Here is a 12296-nt window from a genome sequence, read left to right as displayed (position 1 = left end):
AAGCTGCTTGAGCGCTGGTGACGAAAGCTGTGCTTTTGACCTTATACCTGGAACCGTGAGGCGAACTTGTGGATGAGTCATACACCATGGGGGAGTTGGAACTCTTGCTGGAGCTGTATATCCTGTTGATAGGCGTGTACGGTAGGACAGGACTGTCTGACAAAATGAGGCACGAGGTCGGTCTTCAGGCAGAGAGGCTAAATGATGGGTAGGGGCGCGAGCAAGATGCCTCACGTGTGCTCTGAGCGCTTCCATTATAATATGCGTCTTGGCCGGGTAGTCGTTTGCAATCGCAATGGTCTCAGCTGTTGACGAACATCGCGGTAGCCCCAGACAAACTCTAAGAGCCATAGCCTGAACGCTTTCGAGTGTGCGAATATTGGTTCTGCAGGTATTGGTCAGCACAGGCAGGCTGTATCGCAAATAGCCGAGAAAAAGCGTCTTGTACAGTTGCATCATTGCATGTACTGAGGTCCCCCAGGTTTTCCCTCCAAGATACTTGAACAGATGGGCAATGTCCGTCAGGCGCCTCTTTAGGTAGGCCACGTGAGTACCCCAGCAGAGGTCCCTATCAATGATCACACCTAAAAATCTGTGCGTCCTGACATAAGGTATGACTTGGCCGTCGATAGATATAGCGTATGGTTTCATTGGCTTGCGGCTAAAAGCAATCAATGCACATTTCGCTGGCGAGATCTTGAGACCTTGTTCATTGAGGTACATCGATATCAACGTCGCAGCTTTCTGAAGCCTTGCGCGTACCTGAGGCCGGGTCACGCCAGATGCCCAGACGCAGATGTCGTCAGCATACATGATAGCTCGACCACACTCGGTAGTCGTTCCACAAGACCAATGAGGATGAGGTTGAAGAGAGCTGGACTCAATACGCCACCTTGCGGAACTCCACGGTGCGTGTGGTGTTGGGAGGTTGGACCATCTTCAGTGTTCACAAATAGAGTCCTTCCTTGTAGGTAATTGCGTGTCCAACGATACAGTTGACCACCTAGGCCCACTGATCCCATGGCTTCTAGGATGGCGTCATGAAGAACGTTGTCGTACGCTCCTTTTACATCAAGGAACATGGCAACAGATAATCTTTTACATGTCTTTTGATGTTGGACATACGTGACAAGATCGATAACATTGTCGATGGAACATCGGTGACGTCGAAAACCAGCCATGGCGTTCGGGTATATCTCGTAGTATTCTAGGTACCATTCTAGTCTGGCGAGGATCATTCGCTCCATGACCTTTCCAACACAACTTGCCAGCGCAATGGGTCGGTAAGAGGTAATCTCTAGGGGAGACTTTCCAGGCTTAAGAAGGGGTACCAAGCGGCTGATCTTCCAATCTTGGGGAACCATGCCATCCTGCCAGGACTTGTTGAATATATGAAGGAGCGCATCTCGTGCACGTTCACCAAGGTGGCATAATAGCCGGTAAGATATGTCGTCCGGGCCAGGCGACGACGACCGATTACATAGGGCGAGCGCCGCGTCAAGTTCTTGTATTGTGAACGGTAGATCCATGCGCGTGTCCCGCGAATCCGGGATATCGTCCAAGGTATGCATACTTGGGCACGTTGATTGGCCCACAATCATAGTGCAGAAATCTTCTGCCACCTCAATTTCTTGTCGGCGCTGGAAGAGCGCGAGGGCCTTGAACGGAAAGCGCTGTTCCGGAACAGAACGTAGGCCTCGCACAGTTCTCCATATTTGAGACAGTGGTGTACGAGGATCAAGCGACGCGCAAAATTTTTTCCATCGTTGTGCCTCTAGTTTATCGATGCGGCGTTGTATCTTCTTTTGCATGCGCCGGGCTGTTCTTAGATCATCCATGGACTTGGTGCGTCGGTATCTTCTTTCAGCACGACGGCGGATCGCACGAAGTCTCTCTAACTCCAGGTCGAATTCAGAGTACTTTGGAGAGCACATTAGTGTGCGCATAGCCATCTGAGCCGTTTCCTTAATAGCTTGCTCAAGTCCACAGGGAAGGCCTTGCTGACAAGCGTCCTCAAGTTGAGTTTTGAACTTCGTCCAATCTATTCTTCGTATTGTGGTAGATGAATACGTGTTGGAAATACCTCTGATCTTCAGGTAGGTGGGAATATGGTCGCTTCCATGTGTTTCAATGTCCAAAAACCACTTTACTTGCGTGGCGAAGTGGCGCGACACGAATGACAAATCAAGGCAGCTGCTGTATGTGGTGCCTCGCAGAAACGTAGGACTTGCATCGTTGAGGAGGACGAGACCATGACTGGCGACCAATGAAGCTAGACGCCGTCCCGTTGAATTGGTCCTTGAGCTTCCCCAAATGGTATGATGTGCATTGAAGTCCCCGGTAATAACCCATGGACCCGGATGGGCCTTTAAAATGTCGTCCAGTCGTTTCGCGTCGAATCGACTTGATGGGGAGAGGTACACACCCAGGAGTGCGAAAGTGACCTTTCTATTTTTAACAGTCAAGCACACATACTGATTGTCGTCGTGAGGTTGCACTGGCTGAACGACGTAAGCAAGCTCTCGTCGAATAAAAACAACTACCTTGCTACTTTCGATGTCGCTTGATGAGAAAAATGACTCGTAGCCGGATAGTCTGATTGGGTGTGATAATTTCGGTTCACATATGACAATGACTGGAAATCGGTATAGACGAACAAATTGACGGAAATCGGAGATGCGAGATCTTAGACCTCTCGCGTTCCATTGAATGATCGACGATTCTCTGACCTCCTGTCGAAATGACCTGTGATTGTCGGCCATGGCTTCACTCAAGGCTTGCAAGGACTGGGCACAACGCGTCCAGCACCTGTAGCCCGCTTCGAGCAGATGGCGTATCGATGCTTGTCAGAACACCTCTGATGACACTCACGATAGATCGGAGCATAGGAACGATTTGACGATCTATTTTCGAAGCCTCGTCAACAACAGAATCCGGTTTCGATGGAAGCACGGAGCGTGGAGGCTGCTTGGAAGTCCGTGTGCTCGTGAGGGCGGGCCAGTCTTCCGGGGGGAGAGGCTTCGTCGTTGGAGGCCTTCTTGTGCTGTCCGGCTTTCTACTAGAAGTTGATGTTGTTGGCTCAAATGGCGTACGACCACCGCCGTGACTGGAGCGTTTTCGTCGATGGCGGCGCCGACGTCGGATTTTCGTTGAGGCTTCTCTATGGGTGGAGTTATCCCTGACCATTTGCTTTAGAATATCAACTTCATTTTTGAGTCTTGGGCATTCCTTAGACGTGGCTTCATGGGTACCTTGACAGTTGCTGCATCTAAATGTGGTTGCACAGCAGGTGTCTACCGTGTGTGACTCCGCACACCGGGGGCATACGGCAGAGTTTACGCATACGCCCTTGACATGGCCGATCTTGAAGCACTTATGGCATTGAAGCGGCTTTGGAACAAACTGTCGTACGACATGCCGGAAGTGACCAACCTTGACGTGCGTGGGGATAGAGTCACCCTTAAAGACTATCTTCACGCAGCGGCTGTTTGCGAGGCGGCATACTTGCGTGATGATCACTCCCTCATATGCCGGTTTTATGAGAATGGGCAGGTCCGTGTTTGGAATTGCCAAGTCAATATCGTAAATTACACCTGCAGTGCAGGTCCCATCTATTGGAACGACTGGTCGTACTTTGACGCTTCCCAACTCTGTCATCGGTCGAAGTTTCTCCAGTGTGTCTGCACGTATTGTGTCGACAGCTAAAACATTCTTACGTGTATTTAGCCGGACTTCCTTGATTTCATTTGGTGCTATTTCCTCAAGAACAGCAGAGATAGCTTGCCTGTTCAATACTCGAAGGCTGACGGAAGGATCCACGGGCATGAAGAGGATCGTGTGCGGCCAGCGTTCACTTCCCGCCTTCATGGTTGACGTACTCGCCGGTGATGACGCCTTGATGAGCCTCCTTTTGGCCTTTCGACTCCTCACAGACACGAAGCTGTCGTCCGAGGAGTCGTCGCCAGTGACTGAGTATATATCTGTGTCTTCGCCAGAGGTGCACCAAGAGCCTCGTTTCCTTGATGAGCTTCCAGACGGGCCAGCAGTCGGCTCTTCGTCCATGGGAACGAGAGCAGGTGCATCTCTTGAGCTTTCGCTGGTGCTGGGCCATGACCCTTGAGCCACTGAAGTTCTTGGGGTCGTCGACTTCTGGCCGCGCGGGCCTGCAGAAGTCACTGTGGCCATCGCCACAAGGCTGGACGCGGAGGGCGCCCCAGTAATTGTAGAAAATATGACGAAAATCAGCTAGCAGTGACAGACGCGTTCGGGCACTGTGTAACTTCGTCGTCGTCGCTCATGGCACAAGTGTGTAAAATACCCAGTTGAAAACCCCACCATAGTAGGTTTGGTGTGCTCTGGTGTGTTTTGGTGCTAACACCAGACTATACTGATGTGTCCTTGTTGGGACACTAGCCTGGCGCGGCGTGTTCTGAAGGGCAATATCAGGCTGGTGTTGCGTGCTCTGGTGTCTTAAATCAGGCATGTGTGGCGCGTTCTAGTGGGTACATCAGGCTGCGTGGTGCGTCCTGGCGTGTCCTGGCGCCTGGTATGGCACGTTCTTGTGGGGGCATCGGCCTGGTGTGGCGAGTCCTGGTGTGTACACCGGCCCAGTGTAAAGTCTTAACGGGGTGGTGTGGTGTGTTCTGGAGGGTACATCAGGCAGACGGTGGTGTGTCCAGGTGTGTTAACGGCACGGTGTGGTGTGTTCTAGTGGGCACATCATTCATAGTCGGATACAACTTAAGAAAGTCCGAAGAGGCCCCGCCCAGACGACTGAAGCGCGGCAGCTCATAGCCTCCGCGACTAAAGAAATACTTCCGCTCATGCGCTCAGCAATGTTCTCTGAAGGCGGGGTCACCGGCTGTCCGGCTCATGTAATCAGTCTGGAGAGTGCCCGTTGGTGCAGGCTTGCGTGCATCCGCCTCTGAGGAAGAAATGCCGCGCTTTTCTAAAGTTGCATCCGACTGTAGGTGCGTCGCGTTTTGGCGGGTACATCAGGATGGTCTGGTGTGACCTGGTGTGTATACAACCTGATATGTATAACAACCAGGCTGTTCTGTTGTTAACACCAGAGCACGCCACTCCAGTGTAGTCTGGTGTTAACACCAGACTATACTGGTGTTGTGTTTTCTGATGGGTACATCAGGTTGGCGTGGTGTGTCCTGGCGAGTACTCCAGCTCGGTGTGGTCTGTTGTGGTGGGTATAGCAGCTGGGCGTGGCGCGTTCTGGTGGGTACATCAGGCTACTGTGGTGTGACCTGGTGTGTGCACCAGCTTGGTGTAGTATTGTTCTGACGCGTACATCATTTACAGTCGGATAAAACTTACGTCCGAAGAGGCCCAGACGGCCGAAGCGCGGCAGCCGATAGTCTCCGCGACTAAAGAAATGCGTCCGCTCATGAGCTCAGCAATGTTCTCCGAAGGTGGGGTCACCGGCGGTCCGGCTCATGTCGTCGGTCTGTAGAGCGCCCATTGGTGCAGGCTTGTGTGCGTCCGCCTTTGAGGAGGAAATGCCGCGGTTTTCTAAAGTTGCATCCGACTGCAGGTGCGGCGCGTTCTGGCTGTTGAGGTGTGGCTTGGTATGTACAACAACCTGGTGTGGTGTCTTCTGCCGAGTAGTGATGCAGATGGTACTATCGATTCTATCGATAGCTGAGTCACTATCGAACTATCGATGGTGAAAAATACAATCGATAGCGCTATCGATAGTGATAAATTCGATGGTACTATCGATAGTATAAAATCAACACCGCCGACTAACTGCAGAATAAACGTGGTTCCCCGCGCGCGTGGTACATAGTGGAGCCGCAGGAGCAGGCTGAAGGGCGAAAAAGTTGACATGATTGTGTTCTTCACCAGAGTGCTTTGCTGACACATGATCATAAAGTCAAACTGTTCAGCTCTAGCGGAAAGGAAGCCTTTACATGTGGTGGGACTGCGCGGCTTCAAATTGACATTGTATTTTATGATTTCAAAATTAAAAGATAGCAAGAAAAATAATTGTAAGGTGTAACTGGTTGCTTTTGGATACGATTTTATTGATGGATATATTCCACCATTTTCACTGCGGAAACAATCAATTTCTTGGTAAGAAATTGCTCATAAAATAAGCGAAGCTGGTAGAGGCTATCGCAGATATTTTGGCAATATGGCCGGCCAGCAACCGCATCATTATTCACACCACTATCGATAGTATTGTCACGTAGTTGTGAGGGTGACGAATGCTGCAGCAAGGCTGGGAAATACGAAGCTCTTTATTTGGGCGAACTTGTGCCCAGAAAATCAAAACTCAAAATACAAGCGTTACGTGCTGCGCACTGACAGCGGCGGGAGCAGTCGTCAGCCGTTGAGTAATCTGATCATCGGTAGAATGCGTCGTCCTTTATACATCAATCATCAAACCTTCCAGCGTTATCGCTGGTGCTCGCGTAAACTCTCGAATAAACTTGACTATTCGCGTCCGGCGCGTAATCTTAAAAGAATGATCTCAAACAATTCTGAATCTTCTCAAACATTACGGCGCGGTCTGCGTCAAACGTTCCTAACAGTTTTTGTGGGTGAAACCCGAATACGTCAAAATAAAGCAATAAACACGCGTGGCAGTAATAACGCTATAGTAATATTAACGATGGTACTACCGATTGCACTATCGATAGTTTGTCGATAGTAGCACTATCGATAGTTTGTTTAAACTATCGATAGTTTAAAAAAAACTATCGATACTATCGATAGTGAATTTACCGATAGTTCTGCATCACTACTGCCGAGTCAGCGCCTCCTCTATTTTTTCAGTGCCAGGGCGAACGCAGCAGCACTTCGCGCACGTGAGCACAACAGCTTGGCGAGGACGATGTAGGCACTACAATGGCGGTGCCGGTACAAAAGGTGGCAGCACCCTAAACGGGGGCGCGCGCATCGAGGCACCCTAAGACTACGGGAAGCTGGCGCTGAACGGCCGCCCGTATTAGAACCTCGCGACTTCATGTTTGCATCCGATTTTCATTGCATTCATGCTTCTCGCCGGCTTTCACAGGTGCATGGGGGAGGGAAAGAAACGCGAACATAGCGGCACGCTGTTTTCATCACGTTCTGACCGCGGTGGCAATAAAAAGATGCCAGATGGTCTTTTATTGTGTCATGGATGACTCTGTCTTTTTATCAATCATCCAGGCTACAACCGTTTAAAAATAAATGCGACACAGCAAAGAAGGTAGATGCCGCATGTTCGCGTTTGTTTCCATGCCCACTGTACGTATTCCGCAGGTAGTCTGTCGGACCGTGCTGCCGGTTCGATACTTGCATTCTAGTTTGATAGTATTCGCGTTTTATGTTTTATTTCAGGCTATTGTAACTACGTCATTTGCATGCCTCAGTATGTCATACTGTTGTGTACCACTCTGCAAAACGAACGGAAAAAAATCACGGTTCTCTTTTTTTATTTTCCTTTATTTTGATAAAGAAGAAAAAAACTCACTGGGTCCCTATGCATTCACCTAAGACGACAGAAAAGCGAAGGCCATCCTCTTCTTTTTGTTTCCAGTCAATGTATAGAACATCTTGAGAGTAAAGAAGGGGAGGCGCAAAACAAAACAGGGACATACGCGTGGTATTGTTCTGATGCACAAACCACGTCGTCACGTGGCACAACACAGCTAGCTCAGGCAGGTGATTTCCTGCACATGAAAGAACACAAGACAGCCCTATAGTTAACTGCGAACGCGAAATCTGTGCACAACGTGAAACTGACGACCAACAAAAGTCACACAAAACAAATCCAAGCAGCGTATAACTACTTTGTTTCAGTATGCGTATTTCATTAGACAAACGCAAAGTTTTTCTACTGTCAGTCGATATGTACAAGGTATTATTTAAACTGTTGTAAGCAAATGTTCATGCATGCATGGAAATTGTGAAAATTATGCACTTAAATTTAAGAGCACCTAAATTCTCCTTTGTCTTGAATTGTTACGTTGCCCTCACACAGGAATAAATATTGAAAAGTCGATTTGAAACAGTCATTACCCTAGGGAAAATCCTGGAATGGTGGATGCTGGAATTGTTGGTGGATATGGTGGAAACAATAGTGGACAAGGTGGAAAGAATAGTGGATGTGGTGGAAGCTGTGCTGGTCAAAATGGCTGATGATGGCGAAAGTGGAAAAATGGTGGCAGATGGTGGTGATGGTGGCGAGCTTCTTTTGGTGTTCAGCGGAAAATTCTGGCTGATGGTGGCGATGCAAAACATGTTTTGGTGGATGGCTTGGTGAGCAAGCTGGATGACGGTGGCATGATGGAAGCATGGTGGATGATGGTGGCATGATGGAAATGCACGTGGCAGTATGTGAAATTACTGTCATTTCTAATGTTTTCCTGTCGAATGTGGAGAAAAATATGTTTACAGTTCAAAGAAGTCAACGCCGATCGTCGCTTTCTAGTACGCTTTTTTTTTTATTCATACCGCGTCAATAACCGCCTCAAGTTCTGTGGAGCACAGCAGCGGTATGTTTACATTTTGCGCACGTACTTATCAGGTTGACATCCGCGATGTGTTGTTGCATTGTGATGTTTACAAGTCAAGAGGTGTCGGCGTGAACAGCGCCAGTAACTGTGTTACATCGCCGCGCAGTTGTCGAGAAGTAAATGAGCTCTGGCTGCGCAATTGCCCCTTCCAGCTGGTAGACCAGAAAACAGCCGCCACTTGATATCGCCACGCTAGAAACACAACTCTGGCAATTCTTAAACACTCACTTACCTCAGCGGCACTTTAAAGGGGTACTGACACGAACGTTTTCAGTTGTCGTTTTTTTGCGTCAAATGAAAGGTCAAGCCCACAAGATCCTAGAAAAGGTAGTGCTAAGCGCGACTGCGCCCTGGAAAAGTAATTACAGTATGTTTTTAAAAGCTAGTTTCGGTTTCTACTGTACCCTGACGTCACAACACCGCATGAGCTTCTCGTCACGTGCTCGCACAATATATAGTGACGTTTCCACGGCCGCTCCGCGCCGTGGCTCCGTTGGTGACGTACAACCTGCCATTTTGGAAGTTTTGATGACGCACAAGCGGCCATCTTGGAAGTTTTGGTACCTAACGTCATCACAACTAAACAGACTGCTGCATGAAGTCACCGGAATTAGTACTGTAGCCTGACGTCAAGCTAGTGTCGATGTCAGTAGGTGCGCCATGGAAAAATTGACTTTATTATCAAATTAAAATATCTTATCAGCATTTGCTGAGCTTCACACTTGCTCAGAGCCGTCTCTGCGTGCAGGAGGTTGGTATGGCAGAGTAAACTCGCCTTCGAAAAAAGGTGTCAGTACCCCTTTAAGTAACAGTGAAAATACATGCGAAGCTAAAATTTACAAACTTTTACCTCCGGCCTGCGTCGAGAGAAGCCCCACCAAGTATGACTTCCACCATCATATTCTACCACCACGACTTTCATCAAAGGTTAGGCCTAGCGTACCGACCGGGTCCATCTACGTCATCGGCGCTTCTGGGTTTCACGATACACGATTCCGACGAGTACGAATGACTTTACAGCACAGCTGTGGCATCGGCTAACCTAAATTAAGCATTTTTTTGTGTGTGTGTACGGTATCCGCACAAGAAGCGATGAGCATCGATGCGACGCGCTTCCAGCAAACGCCTCCGGTCACCGACAGCCGCCGGTCGCACTCACCGGCACTTCTATGACTCGTATGCGAGAACATAGACTTGTCAATTCGTACGCCTTACTGAACCAATATGATGGCATATTTTTCCCGCGCACTGCACCCGCTTTTAGCCCTGCCGTTATATAGTTGTAGCTAACGATAGAGCTTCAAATGAGTGCGCTGGCACGGCCGCGCTTACGTTGCGTAAAAAAACATCACAATACTCAATCAACTGTACGCGCGTATTTATCGAATGAGATCAGAGTCGACATAAAGCCTCTGAAGATATCGCCCTTTGCAAACAGCGAGAAACTTGGCCGTAACAGCCGGTAAACTGTGCCCGCTCTTCGGTCCACTTCATATTTTTTGAAGTATACGTTGTGGTGAATTGTAAGAGAAAGTTAGCGCTGTTGCCATTATCGACATGTGATTCATTACCACGGCAGCAGTTTGTTTGCCTTTAATAAATATGCAAATTTTAGCAGTAGGTGAAGATCGCGTCTGTCTCGAGTATGCGACGTTCAAAGCTGACGCCAAACGGTGTATTAGTATGTTGACTATAGTAATTTTACAGGAAACAAGACATGTGTCAGGGTGGAGTAGTCGTAAAGTGCTCGGCTCCGGATCCGAAGGTGCCACGTTCGCCTCCTAGTGGCGGAAGCTTTTTTTTATACGGCGTTTTTTTTGCGTACTAATGCTTTCTACACCGCCTTCAATACAATTATTTATGTGTGGCAGCTAGGCATGATGGTCCTGACGCTGTAGAACCGTTTTACGCTCCGTTATTCTCCAGCATCCATCACACGCCAGCATCTAGCATACACCATATGTCACCGTATTCCAGCACCATAATCCACCATAATGATGGATAGTGGAATCCACCATTCCACATGGTGAATAATTTTTCAAATACACCCAAGTTGTGCACAAGTTTGACAAGTTTGGTGCGCAGCAAATATTACTGATTTTCTGCCTTCTTTCTTTTTTGTAAGTGTTGTTTTCTCTCTCTCTCAGAGAAGCTTTGCTCCAACAGTGTTAGAGACAACCATTGGCCGTTTGCACGTGTTTTGATCGTTCGTAAACTACTTTTCATGGGTTCGCCTGTCTTACAAGGCATTCATGGTTTGTTTATTGTTTTCTTTTTATTCTCGTTTCAGATGCACGAGGACGAATTGGGAGCATCGTATCATTTTGAAACGCACCTTTTTTTTTCATTTAGTTGCATATTACGGATCGTTTTCCAGTATGGTTGCAAAGGCTGCCTCAAGAAATTGAGGGCCTTCGCTGAAGACAAAGGGGAGAGTCATACAAAAAGAAGGGCAAATTAATTGCAGTTCGTTAATGCGAACAAAGACTGAAATATTTCGAGCGGTAACGTGCGTGAAACAACTAAGATCAAGATAGCGCTCGAAGTCAGGCCGCAGTCTCCTCGCAAAACTGCGAGACGCTGGACCTCAAGTGTCACGGCAGAGACTTCGTTTCAGCGAGGACTGCATGACCACCAGGGCAAAAGTTTATGACGAGGAGAACAAAAAAAAACGGTTAAAGGGGCCATGACACGGTCACCCACCGAACTGCGGTTTTCAGCGAAAAGTAGAAGTAGAGGGTCTATTCTGTACATATATGAAAAATGGACTGTAAAATAATATTTCGTTGCAAAATGAGCCCTAGAAGTCGCCGCGGCTATAAACCTCACCCACTGCCGGCGACCGCCATTTTGCCATGGCGTATGTGATGTCATGTGCTTCATGGAGTGAAGCCGTCGTCTTCTGTATACCTAAGTTTCAGCCGCTGCAAATCGTTAAATTTTCAATGCCAAGTTGAAGAAAGCCGAATAGCTCCATTGTATACGCGCAGCTGACCACGAAACGAAACCGTTGGCCGGAATACAGACGCTCGCAAAGCAAGCGGCTTGTTACGTCACGGCTCGCGAGTGCGCGAGTGTGATCAGACTCTCGGGCCACTCGCGCGTTTATAAAAATATTCATTATAAATTAGGTGCTCAACCAAATGCGCTGAAATTTCACCAGTTTGTGAACACCAAAGGATTAACCAACATAACACAGATTATGCGGGAAAATTGTGTGTCATGGTCCCTTTAATGAGATGCATAAAAAGGCATCAAACAAAAAGGCGTTGTGTAACTTAGTTTCTTCCCGTGCTTGAACTTCCTCACCCTACATAACTGGATACGGAGCTACCAGTACGTGACACTCATAACAAAGCAAACCAATGTTTAGATCGTCGTGTCTAGAAAATATTCTGGCGAAAGCCTTATATGTCTTATGTCAGGGGCCTCAAACACATAGCCCGCTGCTTCACATGGAATAAAGTTTTGTGATTTGGCTAAATAGTACTTGCATTATTTACTGGCCTATTGAGATTAATAACTCTTTGTTCGGGTAAGCTACAGAGGCGGGACTGGTCTCAAGCATTTTTTTATGAGGCACCTCATGCGGTCACTATGAGTTGAAGCATCACCGTGGAACAAAAAAACTGTGTTTCAGAATCGGCGTCCAGATTTTAGTCATTGTGGAAATCAGTATTGGTACGTTTTCTTTTGAAACCTGACGTCAAGTGCCCTTCAGAAATCACCTATACATGAAATATAGTATAGGCGTTCTTTCAAATAGCAAAGTTAGGT

At 48.0% G+C, this 12296-nt stretch overlaps 1 protein-coding gene across 1 annotated transcript in view; it reads left to right on the top strand.

Moving 5' to 3' along the window:
* The window catches only part of LOC119388211 (monocarboxylate transporter 11), a 31374-nt gene extending 19388 nt beyond the window's left edge, over positions 1 to 11986 (top strand). The window contains exon 7 of the mRNA XM_037655876.2: positions 10810 to 11986. Within this exon, the coding sequence (XP_037511804.1) occupies positions 10810 to 10927 (118 nt within the window). The 3' untranslated portion in view covers positions 10928 to 11986. The remainder of the gene's footprint in view (positions 1 to 10809) is intronic.
* Positions 11987 to 12296: the final 310 nt, after the last annotated feature.

This window comes from Rhipicephalus sanguineus, chromosome 3 (genome assembly GCF_013339695.2).
Source record: "Rhipicephalus sanguineus isolate Rsan-2018 chromosome 3, BIME_Rsan_1.4, whole genome shotgun sequence".
NCBI lineage: Eukaryota > Metazoa > Arthropoda > Arachnida > Ixodida > Ixodidae > Rhipicephalus > Rhipicephalus sanguineus.
Note: the sequence above shows the minus strand (reverse complement) of the source record. Positions and strands in the feature narration are given on the sequence as shown.